Below are 15,147 nucleotides of genomic sequence, written 5' to 3'. Positions count from 1 at the left end.
AGCTCACAGGGCTGGCGTAAGTGAAACCTTCAGGCCTCTGTGTGTGTGTGTGTGTGTGTGTGTGTGTGTATGTGTGCGCACAGGGCTCCTAGCTGTGGACTCATCCACACACACCCCCACAGGGCCAGCCTGCAGCACAAACATGAAGCGCATGGAACTCCCAACGGCTCTTCATTCAGCAGCAGCAGCATGTCCTATCCAACATGGCTGGCTCCATTGTGATGGTCTAGCTAGCAGACAGAGGGTTGAGGGCAAGATGGAACAACCAAATCCTATAGGAACATAATAAGTATGGCAGATCTGCAGGGATAACAAGCATGTATCAGACGGACACACCTGCCCAATAAAGGTGTCCAAATGCTTCCCAGTCGAAACAGAGCGGAGGCAAAATCTATTCAATAGGATTGGTTACTGGGAAAGTTTAACCGAAAACGATTTTTGCATTAGTTTTCAAAAAAAAAATGTGAATCATTTGTCATAGAGTTTTGCTCTCACTTTAAAATGATTTGCTTACAAGTTTTTGGGGTTTGATGTCTTATTTATACAATTCTGTGCATTTTGCTTTTAATTGTTGGGTTTTTGATTTCAACATCCATTATTTCACCCGTCCTGAAAATATAATGTTAATATTCTCAACTTTATTTTTCATGTTCACGATTTATTTTATTTTGAATTCAATACAAATGGCGTGAAATTGACCCCATAGAAGTCTACGCCCCTTCATCGGTGATTGGTCAACAGTATGGATTCTTCAATAGTCTTTGCTGTCATTCAACAAGAGATTACTCTTTTTCTTGCACACTTTTTCATTCACAAAATACTGCACCAAACATCTTAGATGTATTATCGAAGATATCCTCGGCAAAAACATCAAAAAATAAATGACAGATTTTTTGGCAGGGTAGCCTAGTGGTTAGCACGTTGGACTAGTAACCGAAAGGTTGCAAGTTCAAATCCCCGAGCTGACAAGGTACAAATCTGTCGTTCTGCCCCTGAACAGGCAGTTAACCCGCTGTTCCTAGGCCGTCATTGAAAATAACAATTTGTTCTTAACTGACTTGCCTAGTTAAATAAAGGAAAAATAAAAAATAAAATAAAAATTAATTCTAACTATTTTGAGGAAGTGTATACTTGCTAAGGCAAACAATACTATTGGTGCTTTTTTTCTTGTTTTTCAAGCAAAGGTCTTTTAAGGAAGTATAAGAGCACAATCGTTCGGTTCACCTAACCGTGTTTGGCTAGGCGCCAGCCGAACTGGAGCTTGCTGACGCCTTAAGGGTGCCGGGTTTTGTATGAACCCAGCCACAACCCCTACTGGGAAAAAAACATGGGACCCCAACGTTACACTGAGATAAAATATAATGTGTTCTATTTAATTCTGTGGTTTTATCATTATAGCACAGCAGTAGGCCTCCATGTGCATTATAGACATAGCTAAGGGGCCTAATCCGCTGTATTTGGAGTTTAAATGTCAAAATCCTGGTAACAGCAGAGATTGTATAAGGCTTTTTATGAATTATTTCTGCCTCCCCCTGACATCAGATACTCACTGTGACGGCTCTTCTTCTCAGGGAGTGGCGGTGGACTCTGAGGTACGTCTGTCGTCTCGCTTCCGCTGAACTCAGACACAAACCCCCCGGCGGTGTGGCACAGGGGCAAGATGTCGGGCGTGAACAGGGGAAAGGGGGGCACAGGCGGTAGGTCCTCCTCCATGAGGTTGTCGTACTGGGATGGGTGGCGCTCAAAGGAAACGCACCAGGATGAGCCCGAGTAGGAGCCGTCGGAAAAACCTGAGCAGGCGCCACCTCGGCGCTTCTTTTCTGGCAGGGCAGGGGGCGGCAGGGCGGAAGTCACGGAACAGCCCTGGAGGGAGCTGAAGTGGAGTTGTGCCAGCGGCGGACCGGGGCCAGGGCAGGAAGACTCGCTGTGGGACTCAGGCAGGGGGCTGAGGCACGCTCCCACTGGCACAGGAGTCATCTGCTCCAAGCTGGACAGGTCCTGGTGCAGGAAGTCGTAGTCCGGGTCGTAGTGGTCTGTGGTGTCTGTGGAGGGAGAGAGAGAGAGAGAGATGGGGGACAGGTGAGTCACCCCACAGAGCACTGAAAACAATGCCACACTGTCACTTTGGCATAAAATGTACTTTTCTCTAAAAACCCCACTCAGGAGCACAACAAACACATTGGCAGAATCTATTTTCATTAGGGGGTGAGGTGGGATATTGGGATTTCACAAAGGGTTGGTTTTGAAACTGATCCATGACACGTCAGTTGATCACAATGGAAAAGGCACAAAACGGTTCGCTTCTCTTTCCACTGAGAAAAGGGCCACCTGATGACTTGGTGCAATGTTCTTATCACCTTGACCGTCACTTTCTTGTCTTCGGTCCCAAAAGGTTTCAGCCGTGGTATTACAGCTTAGACTTTTTGAGGCCGCATCTCAATAGCATCGCATGGCTTCCTCTCCTCAACAAATTCCCAGTAAGCATCCACCATATTGCCCTGCTCCCTGCTATCCTGTTTCCAGACCGATGCAGATGAAGGAGAGGAGACTGCTTAAAGACTATTGAGATGCAGCCTTTGTGAAGTCTTGTCTCACAAGATGGTGGTCACAGCTCGTAAACAATGCTCAGTGCTGTTGGAGGTGGCAAGAACAAGAAGCTCCTGCCTGCGTGTGTTGACTCATTACACGCATCAGCAGCAGGCTTGTTTCCGCACACTGTGGCTGCCACATCAAGACAAACTATGGTGATCCCGTGGTGACCACGGTGCTCCTAATCAAAGAGACAGGCCTCTCTTGCTGAATCATCGCGGCTCCTCTCTAACCTAATGGGCTCATAATGGCTCCTCTCTAACCTAATGGGCGCATAGTGGCTCCTCTCTAACCTAATGGGCTCATAGAGGCTCCTCTCTACCTATTGGCTCATAGTGGCTCCTCTCTAACCTAATGGGCTCATAGTGGCTCCTCTCTAACCTAATGGGCTCATAGTGGCTCCTCTCTACCCCAATGGGCTCATAGTGGCTCCTCTCTAACCTAATGGGCTCATAGTGGCTCCTCTCTAACCTAATGGGCTCATAGTGGCTCCTCTCTACCCCAATGGGCTCATAGTGGCTCCTCTCTACCCCAATGGGCTCATAGTGGCTCCTCTCTAACCCAATGGGTTCATAGTGGCTCCTCTCTAACCTAATGGGCTCATAGTGTCTCCTCTCAAACCTAATGGGCTCATAGTGTCTCCTTTCTAACCTAATGGGCTCATAGTGGCTCCGCTCTACCCCAATGGGCTCATAGTGGCTCCTCTCTACCCCAATGGGCTCATAGTGGCTCCTCTCTACCCCAATGGGCTCATAGTGGCTCCTCTCTAACCTAATGGGCTCATAGTGGCTCCTCTCTAACCTAATGGGTTCATAGTGGCTCCTCTCTAACCTAATGGGTTCATAGTGGCTCCTCTCTAACCTAATGGGCTCATTGTGGCTCCTCTCTAACCTAATGGGCTCATTGTGGCTCCTCTCGAAAACCAATGGGATCCTCTCTACCCAATGGGCTCCTCTCCAATCAGGCCTCTGTGAAGCCAGTGCAGGAACATGTAACTCATATGTGTTTGTGTTGTGTGTGAGTTTCATGTGTGTGTGTTAGGGATGAGCATTTGAAATCTTTTGACTGTTCGAGTACTCGCATGAAAATAACATTTTTTTAGAACACAAGGGCCCGCACTGGATTTTTGGGTGCATTTTCCTAGATGTCATAAGATTGCAACATCGCGTAATTTATCATAACCATTACAAACAAATCCTAATAGCTAAATTGCCTCAATAAAAAAGCAAGTGCCATGTAAGATGAATTTATTGAAACCATAATATCAACTGGTTATTATATTATATCTTGAAACACAATCTTCAAAAAGGCAGTAACCTGCTTGTAGAACTCTATGGCTGTGTAATGGCATAGCCTTGTTTTGTTCATTTAGTAGACAGACGCTCTTAATTCCTGAGCCCTTATCACAGTCAAGACACCTATTTTATAGTAAAAAAAACATGATGTAATATAAGAATAAAATATAACAGAATATTTATCCAAATTAATAAAGTTGCCAGTGTGAAGTAAGGCACATCTCATGCCTGGAGCAATTATTCTCAGAGAGGGATCATTTGAAACAGGGCTCAATTGGTTTGAGATGAAAGAAAAAATTCAGGGTTACAAACCAACATTTGTCTTGTTTTCGATATACAGACGTTCGATTTAATCTTCGGAATTTTCTAAATGGATGAACAATTCCACATTGAACACTGCATAGTGATGAATTATGGCCATGACATCTGTTTGGTGAGTAGGCATACAGTGGGAAGAAAAGGTATGTGAACCCTTTAGAATTATCTGGATTTCTGCATGAATTGGTCATCAAATGTTATCCGATTGTTTTTGTATTGTTTTTTATTTCACCTTTATTTAACCAGGTCGGCTTGTTGAGCACATCTTCATCTAAGTCACAACTATAGACAAACACAGTCTGCTTAAACTAATAACAAACAATTATAAATGTTCATGTCTTTATTGAACACACTGTGTAAACATTCACAGTGCAGGTTGGAAAAAGTATGTGAACCCTTTAATTTAAGGACCCACCCCCTTTTTTCAATTTTCACCTAAAATGACATACCCAAATCTAACTGCCTGTAACTCAAGCCCTGAAGCAAGGATATGCTTATTCTTGGTACCATTTGAAAGGAAACACTTTGAAGTTTGGGGAAATGTGAAAGGAATGTAGAAGAATATAACACACTAGATCTAATCTAGATCTAATTATACAAAGATAAAACCAACCAGTCTTGTGTATTTTTTTGTTGTACTATCATCCTTGAAATGCAAGAGAAAGACCATAATGTATTATTCCAGCCCAGCTGCAATTTAGATTTTGGCCACTAGATGGCAGCAGTGTATGTGCAAAGTTTGACTGATCCAATGAACCATTGCATTTCTGTTCAAAATGTTGTATCAAGACTGCCCAAAATGTGCCTAATTTGTTTATTAACCTTTTATAACTAGGGGGCGCTATTTTAATTTTTGGATGAAAAACGTTCCCGTTTTAAAAAAGATATTTTGTCACGAAAACGATGCTCGACTATGCATATAAATTGACAGCTTTGGAAAGAAAACACTGACGTTTCCAAAACTGCAAAGATTTGTCTGAGTGCCACAGAACTGATGTTACAGAAAAAACCCAGATAAAAATACAATCAGGAAGTGCCGCATTTTTTTAAACCGCCTCATGGCAATGACTCCTTATATGGCTGTGGAGGAGCTAGGAGTCAGCTTACGTTTTCCACGTTTTCCCCAAGGTGTCTGCAGCATTGTGACGTATTTGTAGGCATATCATTGGAAGATTGACCATAAGAGACTACATCTACCAGGTGGTCACTTGGTGTCCTCCGTCGCAATTATTGCGTAATCTCCAGCTGCAGTATTTTTCCGTTTGCCTCTGATGAGAAACTGACTGCCACAAATGATTTTTCATCGAATAGAATTGTGAAAAACACCTTGAGGATTGATTCTAAACAACGTTTGTCATGTTTCTGTCGATATTATGGAGCTAATTTGGAAAAAGGTTCGGCATTGTGTTGACTGCATTTTCGGGGTTTTTTCTTAGCCAAACGTGATGAACAAAACGGAGCTATTTCTCTTACACAAATAATATTTTTGGAAAAAATGAACATTTGCTATCTAACTGAGAGTCTCGTCATTGAAAACAGCCGAAGTTCTTCAAAGGTAAATTATTTTATTTGAATGCTTTTCTTGTTTTTGTGAAAATGTTGCCTGCTGAATGCTAGGCTTAATGCTATGCTAGGCTATCAATACTCTTACACAAATGCTTGTGTAGCTTTGGTTGAAAAGCATATTTTGAAAATCTGAGATGACAGTGTTGTTAACAAAAGGCTAAGCTTGTGTTTCAATATATTTATTTCATTTAATTTGCGATTTTCATGAATAGGAAACGTTGCGTTATGGTAATGAGCTTGAGGCTATGATTACGCTCCCGGATACGGGTTTGGAGTCGCAAGAAGTTAATAACTTTTCATGTTCAAAACTCTAGAATGGAATTCTTTCACTGTAATAGCTACTGTAAATTGGACAGTGCAGTTAGATTAACAAGAATTAAAGCTGTCTGACAATATCATCATCATATGTCTATGTCCTGGGAAATTTTCTTGCTACTTACAACCTCATGCTAATCGCATTAGCCTACGTTAGCTCAACCGTCCCGTGGAAGGGACACCGATCCCGAAGAAGTTTAATAACAGGTTGACTCTCCTTTGGCAGCAATAACCTCAACCAAACGTTTTCCGTAGTTGCGGATCAGACCTGCACAACGGTCAGGAATATTCAGCAATATTATTGGAATGTCTGGTGTGAACCGCTCTCTTGAGGTCATGCCACAGCATCTCAATCGGGTTGAGTGCAGGACTGACTGGGCCACTCCAGAAGGTGTATTTTCTTCTGTTGAAGACATTCTGTTGTTGATTCACTTCTGTCTTTTGGGTTGTTGTCCTGTTGCATCACCCAACTTCTGTTGAGCTTCAATTGGCAGACAGATAGACTTACATTCTCCTGCAAAATGTCTTGATAAACTTGGGAATACATTTTTCTGTCGATGATAGCAAGATGTCCAGACCCTGAGGCAGCCCCAAACCATGATGCTCCCTCCATCACAGTTTACAGTTGGGATGAGTTTTTGATGGTGTGTGGTGCCTTTTTTCTCTCCACACATAGTGTTGTGGGTTCCTTCCAAACAACTCAACTTTAGTTTAATCTGTCCACAGAATATTTTGCCAGAAGCGCTGTGGAACATCCAGGAGCTCTTTTGCAAACTTCAGACGTGTAGCAATGGGTTTTTTTGGATAGCAGTGGCTTCTTCCATGGTGTCCTCCCATGAACATCATTATTGTCGTAGACTCGTCAACAGAGATGTTAGCATCTTCCAGAGATTTCTGTAAATCTTTAGCTGACACTCTAGGATTCTTCTTAACCTCATTGAGAATTCTGCACTGTGAGCTTGCAGTCATCTTTGCAGGATGGCCACTCCCAGGGAGAGTAGCAACAATGCTGAACTTTCTCCATTTATAGACAATTTGTCTTACCGTGGACTGATGGACATCAAGGCTTTTAGAGATACTTTTGTAACCTTTTCAAACTTAATGCAAGTCAACCATTCTAAATCTTAGGTCTTCTGAAATCCCTTTTGTTCGAGGCATGGTTGACATCAGACAATGCTTCTCGTTAATAGAAAACTCAAATTTTATGAGCGTTTTTTTATGGGGCAGGGCAGCCCCAACCAAAATCTCCAATCTCGTCTCATTGATTCGACTCCAGGTTAGTTGACTCCTGACTCCAATTAGCTTTTGGAGAAGTCATTAGCCTAGGGGTTCACATACTTTTTCAACCCTACACTATGAATGTGTAAATTATGTATTCAATATAGACAAGAAAAATACAATAATGGGTTATTAGTTTAAGCACAGTGTTTGTCTATTGTTGCAATGAAAATCAGATCAAATTTTATGTAAAATTTATGCAGAAATCCAGGTAATTCCAAAGGGTTCACATACACTACCGTTCAAAAGGTGGGGGTCACTTAGAAATTTCTAATGGCAGCTTCATTAAATAGTACCCGCACAACACCAGTCTCAACGTCAACAGTGAAGAGGCGACTCCGGGATGCTGGCCTTCTAGGCAGAGTTTTTCTATCCAGTGTCTTTTGCCCATCTTTCTTTTTACTGGCCATTCTGAGATATGTTTTTTTCTTTGCAACTCTGCCTAGACGGCCAGCATTCCGGAGTCTCCTCTTCACTGTTGACGTTGAGACTGGTGTTTTGCGGGTACCTTTTAATTAAGCTGCCAGTTGAGGACTTGTGAGGCATCTGTTTCTCAAACGAGACACTCTAATGTACTTGTCCTCTTGCTCAGTTGTGCATCGGGGCCTCCCACTCCTCTTTCTATTCTGGTTAGCGCCAGTTTGCGCTGTTGTGTTATGGGAGTAGTACACAGCGTTGTACGAGATCTTTCGTTTCTTGGCAATTTCTCAGATGGAATAGCCTTCATTTCTCAGAACAAGAATAGACTGACGAGTTTTAGAAGAAATTCCTTTGTTTCTGGACATTTTGAACCTGTAATCAAACCCACAAATGCTGATGCTCCAGATACTCAATTAACCTAAAGAAGGCCAGTTTTATTGATTCTTTAATCAGCAAAACAGTTTTCAGCTGTGCTAACATAATTGCAAAATGGTTTTCTAACGATCAATTAGCCTTTTAAAATTATAAACTTGGATTAGCTAACACAACGTGCCATTGGAACACAGGAGTGATGGTTGCTGATAATGGCCTCTACGCCTATGTAGATGTTCCATTAAAAAAAATCTGCCGTTTCCAGCTACAATAGTAATTTACAACATTAACAATGTCGACACTGTATATCTGATCAATGATGTTATTTTAATGGACAAAAAATGTGCTTTATTTCAAAAACAAGGACATTTCTAAGTGACCCCAAACTTTTGAACGTTAATGTACGTTTTCTTGCCACTGCATGCTTGATGTTTCTGATGAAAATACGCTCTTTGTCAAACTAATGTTTTTGCATATTGTCCGTGTGGAACCTGTCTATGTTTTGGGGGGTTATAGCCTAGGCTAACTATTTCTAAATGGCACTAGCCGTTTGCAAAGTAGCTTAAGCGGAAAATAGACAGGACACAATTATTCAAAAACTGCAGCTCGTTGTTGGAACACATTTTTCTACTTCAATCAACCTGTCCATTTTGAATTTGTGATAAAACTGTCATAATTTGTAAGGAATGTAGCTTGTGTATTCCATCAGTTACATATATTTTTATAGACAATTATTTCTGTAAACCTAACAGGAGCTTGTGTGTGCACTGAGCACGTGCGGAGGGAGAGGTTGGATTGGAATTGAGTGAATATGACACGAAATACTGCCCAAACGGTCAAGTAAAATGTACAAATGGAACACTAGAGTCAAAGCAAATTAATGTTGTCTTAAAGACAACATTTGACTTGCCCATTCGGGTAGGCACAAAGCACATTCCACCAAATAGTTTACATTATTTGAAAAATAAAATGGATCTCTGGTTAAAGATGGAGCTTTGACGCCTGTTTGAGTACTCACCCAGAGCCTCACTGCTGGTGTTGCGTGAGCACTGCCCACTGTCCATTGTCCAGGACAGCTGCCCGTCGGACTTGCTCAGCTTGCCCATGCTATTGCAGGGGGATATGCGCGGCGACTCCCCTCCATAGTAATGACTGCCCCCAGAGAAGCGCCGCTGCAGGGCATCCACCTCGTACTCCTGCCAACCAGAGAGAGGTGACAAGACCCGCTTTAGTGGAAAAATACATAATAGCCGGCAAAAAAGAAACAGTGCAAGAAATGGCTTATATATGTCACACCCCGGTGTAAAACTTAGCAAAATCCAAAATGGCAACGTATTCCCTATGGGGCCTGGCCAGAAGTAGTACACTATACTGAATATGGTGCCATTTCAGACACAGCCCCAGTGTGTGTAGCTGCTCCTTCCACTGTACCTGTTTGTGGAGGCCGATGCCCATGAAAGACTGGAGTCACTGTACCTGTTTGTGGAGGCCGATGCCCATGAAAGACTGGAGTCACTGTACCTGTTTGTGGAGGCCGATGCCCATGAAAGACTGGAGTCACTGTACCTGTTTGTGGAGGCCGATGCCCATGAAAGACTGGAGTCACTGTACCTGTTTGTGGAGGCCGATGCCCATGAAAGACTGGAGTCACTGTACCTGTTTGTGGAGGCCGATGCCCATGAAAGACTGGAGTCACTGTACCTGTTTGTGGAGGCCGATGCCCATGAAAGACTGGAGTCACTGTACCTGTTTGTGGAGGCCGATGCCCATGGGAAGACTGGAGCCACTGGTGGCACGGCTCATGGGGGCCACTACTGCCACCCGGGTGGGTGAGGGGGCAGACTGGCGCTTCTTTGGAGGCAGAGCAGGAGGACTGGTGGGGGAGAAGAAGGTGACATCATTTAAATATGAAGCAGCGTGCAATGTCCATCAATGCAACGCATTCCAAAAGCCACGCATGTAGCCCTAGCCAGTATGTATGTGTAGTATGTATTATGTAGTATGTATGGTGAAGGGAGGTTGGGAAAAGACTGCACTGACACTGGCCTGGGTGGGTTGAGAGATAATATACAATATCTGACACTTTCCGAGAGCCTTCTGTAGTAGCAGAACAATGGGAAAAATGTGCAGTGCACGGGTCACTGCCTGGCTGCTTTTTCCCACTCCACAAACAGATAGTGGTGGAGAGAGCAGCAGCTACTGAATTGTTTCCACACCGCAGTGCACACAGATGGCCCAATGACGAGATTCAGGGCAGGCATTAGATTCTTGCTACGTAAGCTTAACTTTCTGAACATTCGAGACGTGTAGTCCACTTGTCATTCCAATCTCCTCTGCATTAGCGTAGCCTCTTCTCTAGCCTGTCAACTATGTGTCTGTCTATCCCTGTTCTCTCCTCTCTGCACAGACCATACAAACGCTCCACACCGCATGGCCGCGGCCACCCTAATCTGGTGGTCCCAGCGCGCACGACCCACGTGGAGTTCCAGGTCTCCGGTAGCCTCTGGAACTGCCGATCTGCGGCCAACAAGGCAGAGTTCATCTCAGCCTATGCCTCCCTCCAGTCCCTCGACTTCTTGGCTCTGACGGAAACATGGATCACCACAGACAACACCGCTACTCCTACTGCTCTCTCTTCGTCCGCCCACGTGCTCTCGCACACCCCGAGAGCTTCTGGTCAGCGGGGTGGTGGCACCGGGATCCTCATCTCTCCCAAGTGGTCTCTCTTTCTCTCTTTCTCCCCTTACCCATCTGTCTATTGCCTCCTTTGAATTCCATGCTGTCACAGTTACCAGCCCTTTCAAGCTTAACATCCTTATCATTTATCGCCCTCCAGGTTCCCTCGGAGAGTTCATCAATGAGCTTGATGCCTTGATAAGCTCCTTTCCTGAGGACGGCTCACCTCTCACAGTTCTGGGCGACTTTAACCTCCCCACGTCTACCTTTGACTCATTCCTCTCTGCCTCCTTCTTTCCACTCCTCTCCTCTTTTGACCTCACCCTCTCACCTTCCCCCCCTACTCACAAGGCAGGCAATACGCTCGACCTCATCTTTACTAGATGCTGTTCCTCCACTAACCTCATTGCAACTCCCCTCCAAGTCTCCGACCACTACCTTGTATCCTTTTCCCTCTCATCCAACACTTCCCACATTGCCCCTACTCGGATGGTATCGCGCCGTCCCAACCTTCGCTCTCTCTCCCCCGCTACTCTCTCCTCTTCCATCCTATCATCTCTTCCCTCTGCTCAAACCTTCTCCAACCTATCTCCTGATTCTGTCTCCTCAACCCTCCTCTCCTCCCTTTCTGCATCCTTTGACTCTCTATGTCCCCTATCCTCCAGGCCGGCTCGGTCCTCCCCTCCCGCTCCGTGGCTCGACGACTCATTGCGAGCTCACAGAACAGGGCTCCGGGCAGCCGAGCGGAAATGGAGGAAAACTCGCCTCCCTGCGGACCTGGCATCCTTTCACTCCCTCCTCTCTACATTTTCCTCCTCTGTCTCTGCTGCTAAAGCCACTTTCTACCACTCTAAATTCCAAGCATCTGCCTCTAACCCTAGGAAGCTCTTTGCCACCTTCTCCTCCCTCTTGAATCCTCCTCCCCCTCCCCCCCTCCTCCCTCTCTGCAGATGACTTCGTCAACCATTTTGAAAAGAAGGTCGACGACATCCGATCCTCGTTTGCTAAGTCAAACGACACCGCTGGTTCTGCTCACACTGCCCTACCCTGTGCTCTGACCTCTTTCTCCCCTCTCTCTCCAGATGACATCTCGCGTCTTGTGACGGCCGGCCGCCCAACAACCTGCCCGCTTGACCCTATCCCCTCCTCTCTTCTCCAGACCATCTCCGGTGACCTTCTCCCTTACCTCACCTCGCTCATCAACTCATCCCTGACCGCTGGCTACGTCCCTCCCGTCTTCAAGAGAGCGAGAGTTGCACCCCTTCTGAAAAAACCTACACTCGATCCCTCCGATGTCAACAATTACAGACCAGTATCCCTTCTTTCTTTTCTCTCCAAAACTCTTGAACGTGCCGTCCTTGGCCAGCTCTCCCGCTATCTCTCTCAGAATGACCTTCTTGATCCAAATCAGTCAGGTTTCAAGACTAGTCATTCAACTGAGACTGCTCTTCTCTGTATCACGGAGGCGCTCCGCACTGCTAAAGCTAACTCTCTCTCCTCTGCTCTCATCCTTCTAGACCTATCGGCTGCCTTCGATACTGTGAACCATCAGATCCTCCTCTCCACCCTCTCCGAGTTGGGCATCTCCGGCGCGGCCCACGCTTGGATTGCGTCCTACCTGACAGGTCGCTCCTACCAGGTGGCGTGGCGAGAATCCGTGTCCTCACCACGTGCTCTCACCACTGGTGTCCCCCAGGGCTCTGTTCTAGGCCCTCTCCTATTCTCGCTATACACCAAGTCACTTGGCTCTGTCATAACCTCACATGGTCTCTCCTATCATTGCTATGCAGACGACACACAATTAATCTTCTCCTTTCCCCCTTCTGACGACCAGGTGGCGAATCGCATCTCTGCATGTCTGGCAGACATATCAGTGTGGATGACGGATCATCACCTCAAGCTGAACCTCGGCAAGACGGAGCTGCTCTTCCTCCCGGGGAAGGACTGCCCGTTCCATGATCTCGCAATCACGGTTGACAACTCCATTGTGTCCTCCTCCCAGAGCGCTAAGAACCTTGGCGTCATCCTGGACAACACCCTGTCGTTCTCAAATAACATCAAGGCGGTGGCCCGTTCCTGTAGGTTCATGCTCTACAACATCCGCAGAGTACGACCCTGCCTCACACAGGAAGCGGCGCAGGTCCTAATCCAGGCACTTGTCATCTCCCGTCTGGATTACTGCAACTCGCTGTTGGCTGGGCTCCCTGCCTGTGCCATTAAACCCCTACAAGTCATCTAGAACGCCGCAGCCCGTCTGGTGTTCAACCTTCCCAAGTTCTCTCACGTCACCCCGCTCCTCCGCTCTCTCCACTGGCTTCCAGTTGAAGCTCGCATCCGCTACAAGACCATGGTGCTTGCCTACGGAGCTGTGAGGGGAACGGCACCTCAGTACCTCCAGGCTCTGATCAGGCCCTACACCCAAACAAGGGCACTGCGTTCATCCACCTCTGGCCTGCTCGCCTCCCTACCACTGAGGAAGTACAGTTCCCGCTCAGCCCAGTCAAAACTGTTCGCTGCTCTGGCCCCCCAATGGTGGAACAAACTCCCTCACGACGCCAGGACAGCGGAGTCAATCACCACCTTCCGGAGACACCTGAAACCCCACCTCTTTAAGGAATACCTAGGATAGGATAAAGTAATCCTTCTCACCCCCCTTAAAAGACCTAGATGCACTATTGTAAAGTGGCTGTTCCACTGGATGTCATAAGGTGAAAGCACCAATTTGTAAGTCGCTCTGGATAAGAGCGTCTGCTAAATGACTTAAATGTAAATGTAAGAAGTTGAGGATATACTCTATGCCAGTTAGGGAGTGGGGTGAGGGTGACAAGGCAAGTCCCCAGGGAGGAGAAAAATAAAAATGAATTACCACAAAAAAGAACGACAAAATCTGCAGTGTGCCCCTGCGTAAGACACACAGACCGCTGTCGAGAGCTACCCTGCTGTGGGCAAGGTGAAATTCAGAGAGCTACCCGCACCTGCTGCGGGTAAGATGAAATTCAGAGAGCTACCAGCACCTGCTGTGTGCAAGGTGACATTCAGAGAGCTACCCGCACCTGCTGCGGGCAAGGTGACATTCAGAGAGCTACTCGCACCAGTTGCGGGATAAGTGAAATTCAGAGAGCTACCCGTACCTGCTGCGGGATAAGTGAAATTCAGAGAGCTACCCGTACCTGCTGCGGGATAAGTGAAATTCAGAGAGCTACTGTTGGGAGCAGAAAGAAAGACAAAGAGCCTTTAAGGATTTAGAAGTGTCTGGATATGCTGCTGTCCAGTGTGTTTGTGGTGGGCTCTGGAATCTGGTCCATTTCCATTCCTTGTCGTCACTCTCTGGCCGTAAACTCGCCAGCCTCTGCCGAGCACAGTTTCTCCCAAAAGAAAAGAGCCTCAGAGATGGTGCCGTGACAGTTCTCACCAGAGGAAGTCTAATTTCTGACACCTCCCTTTTTTACCCCCTTCAAAGTCTATAAAGCTTTCTAAAGAATCAAGACTACTTATAACACACAGTTTCCCAGCTATTGTACCTCTCTTGTCTTCTTGTAAAGAGACGAGCGGCAACCACATTGGCCTGTAATCCAAGGACATTCAATGTGATGAGTGGTATACAATGAACGTTTTTCAGTTGATAAATTGGTGTTGGCTTCAAGAGAGCTGTGTGCTGCGCTATCAGCAGGCCTAACAAGTATACAGAGTTGGGGACTTGAGTCTTGGCTAAACAGTGATTTGTGACTTGGCTACTGCATTTACTTCAGTGCAGACTTGACCCTGCCTTGTGCTGTGACTGAGAGCAGTCAATTAAATTATCTTATGAGGGGTTAAACTTTTCCCATTCCGAAGCAGTTTATTAAGTCTGAATGCAATGGTATCCTGCAGAATGGAATGGTAATCTGCGTGGATCATGATATTGATATGCAGCTCTGTGCCATTTGAAGAAAGAGAGGTGAGATACTGGAGACTTGACTTGGACTTGCCTGAAGCGACATGTCTGGGCCAGTGATAGGGGGGCTCCATTGATGAACTACTGTATATTGAAGCTATGAAACAGACACCATCTCCATGAAAGGAGCTCTTACTTGTGTTCAGCCATCTTGAGGCCAGGGAGAGGGGGTTTTGGTGGGGCCACCACCTCTTCCTCCTCCTCCTCTCCAGTGGGTTCAGTCAGGGCTTCCATAGATTGGGACGTGGCTGAGCTCTTGTCCAGACTCTCCTTCTCATTGGCAGGAGGCTCAGCAGCACTGTTGGTATGCAAGTTGTTTACTGATGTTGTTTTACATCTTGTACAATTACCATCAAGTCTGATATATACAGTGGGGCAAAAAAG

At 45.9% G+C, this 15,147-nt stretch overlaps 1 protein-coding gene across 2 annotated transcripts in view; it reads right to left on the bottom strand.

Annotated features, from left to right (window-relative positions):
• Positions 1–15,147, bottom strand: part of LOC115111320 (rap guanine nucleotide exchange factor 1-like) — a 58,177-nt gene that overhangs the window by 20,680 nt on the left and 22,350 nt on the right. For both annotated transcript variants that reach the window (XM_065011436.1, XM_065011437.1), the window contains exons 6-9: positions 14,900–15,061; positions 9,900–10,026; positions 9,172–9,349; positions 1,551–2,042 (exon numbers count right to left, since the gene is read on the bottom strand). In XM_065011436.1, coding sequence (XP_064867508.1) covers positions 1,551–2,042; positions 9,172–9,349; positions 9,900–10,026; positions 14,900–15,061 — 959 coding nt within the window. The remainder of the gene's footprint in view (positions 1–1,550; positions 2,043–9,171; positions 9,350–9,899; positions 10,027–14,899; positions 15,062–15,147) is intronic.

The sequence above is a fragment of the Oncorhynchus nerka genome, linkage group LG27 (genome assembly GCF_034236695.1).
Source record: "Oncorhynchus nerka isolate Pitt River linkage group LG27, Oner_Uvic_2.0, whole genome shotgun sequence".
Classification (NCBI taxonomy): domain Eukaryota; kingdom Metazoa; phylum Chordata; class Actinopteri; order Salmoniformes; family Salmonidae; genus Oncorhynchus; species Oncorhynchus nerka.
Note: the sequence above shows the minus strand (reverse complement) of the source record. Positions and strands in the feature narration are given on the sequence as shown.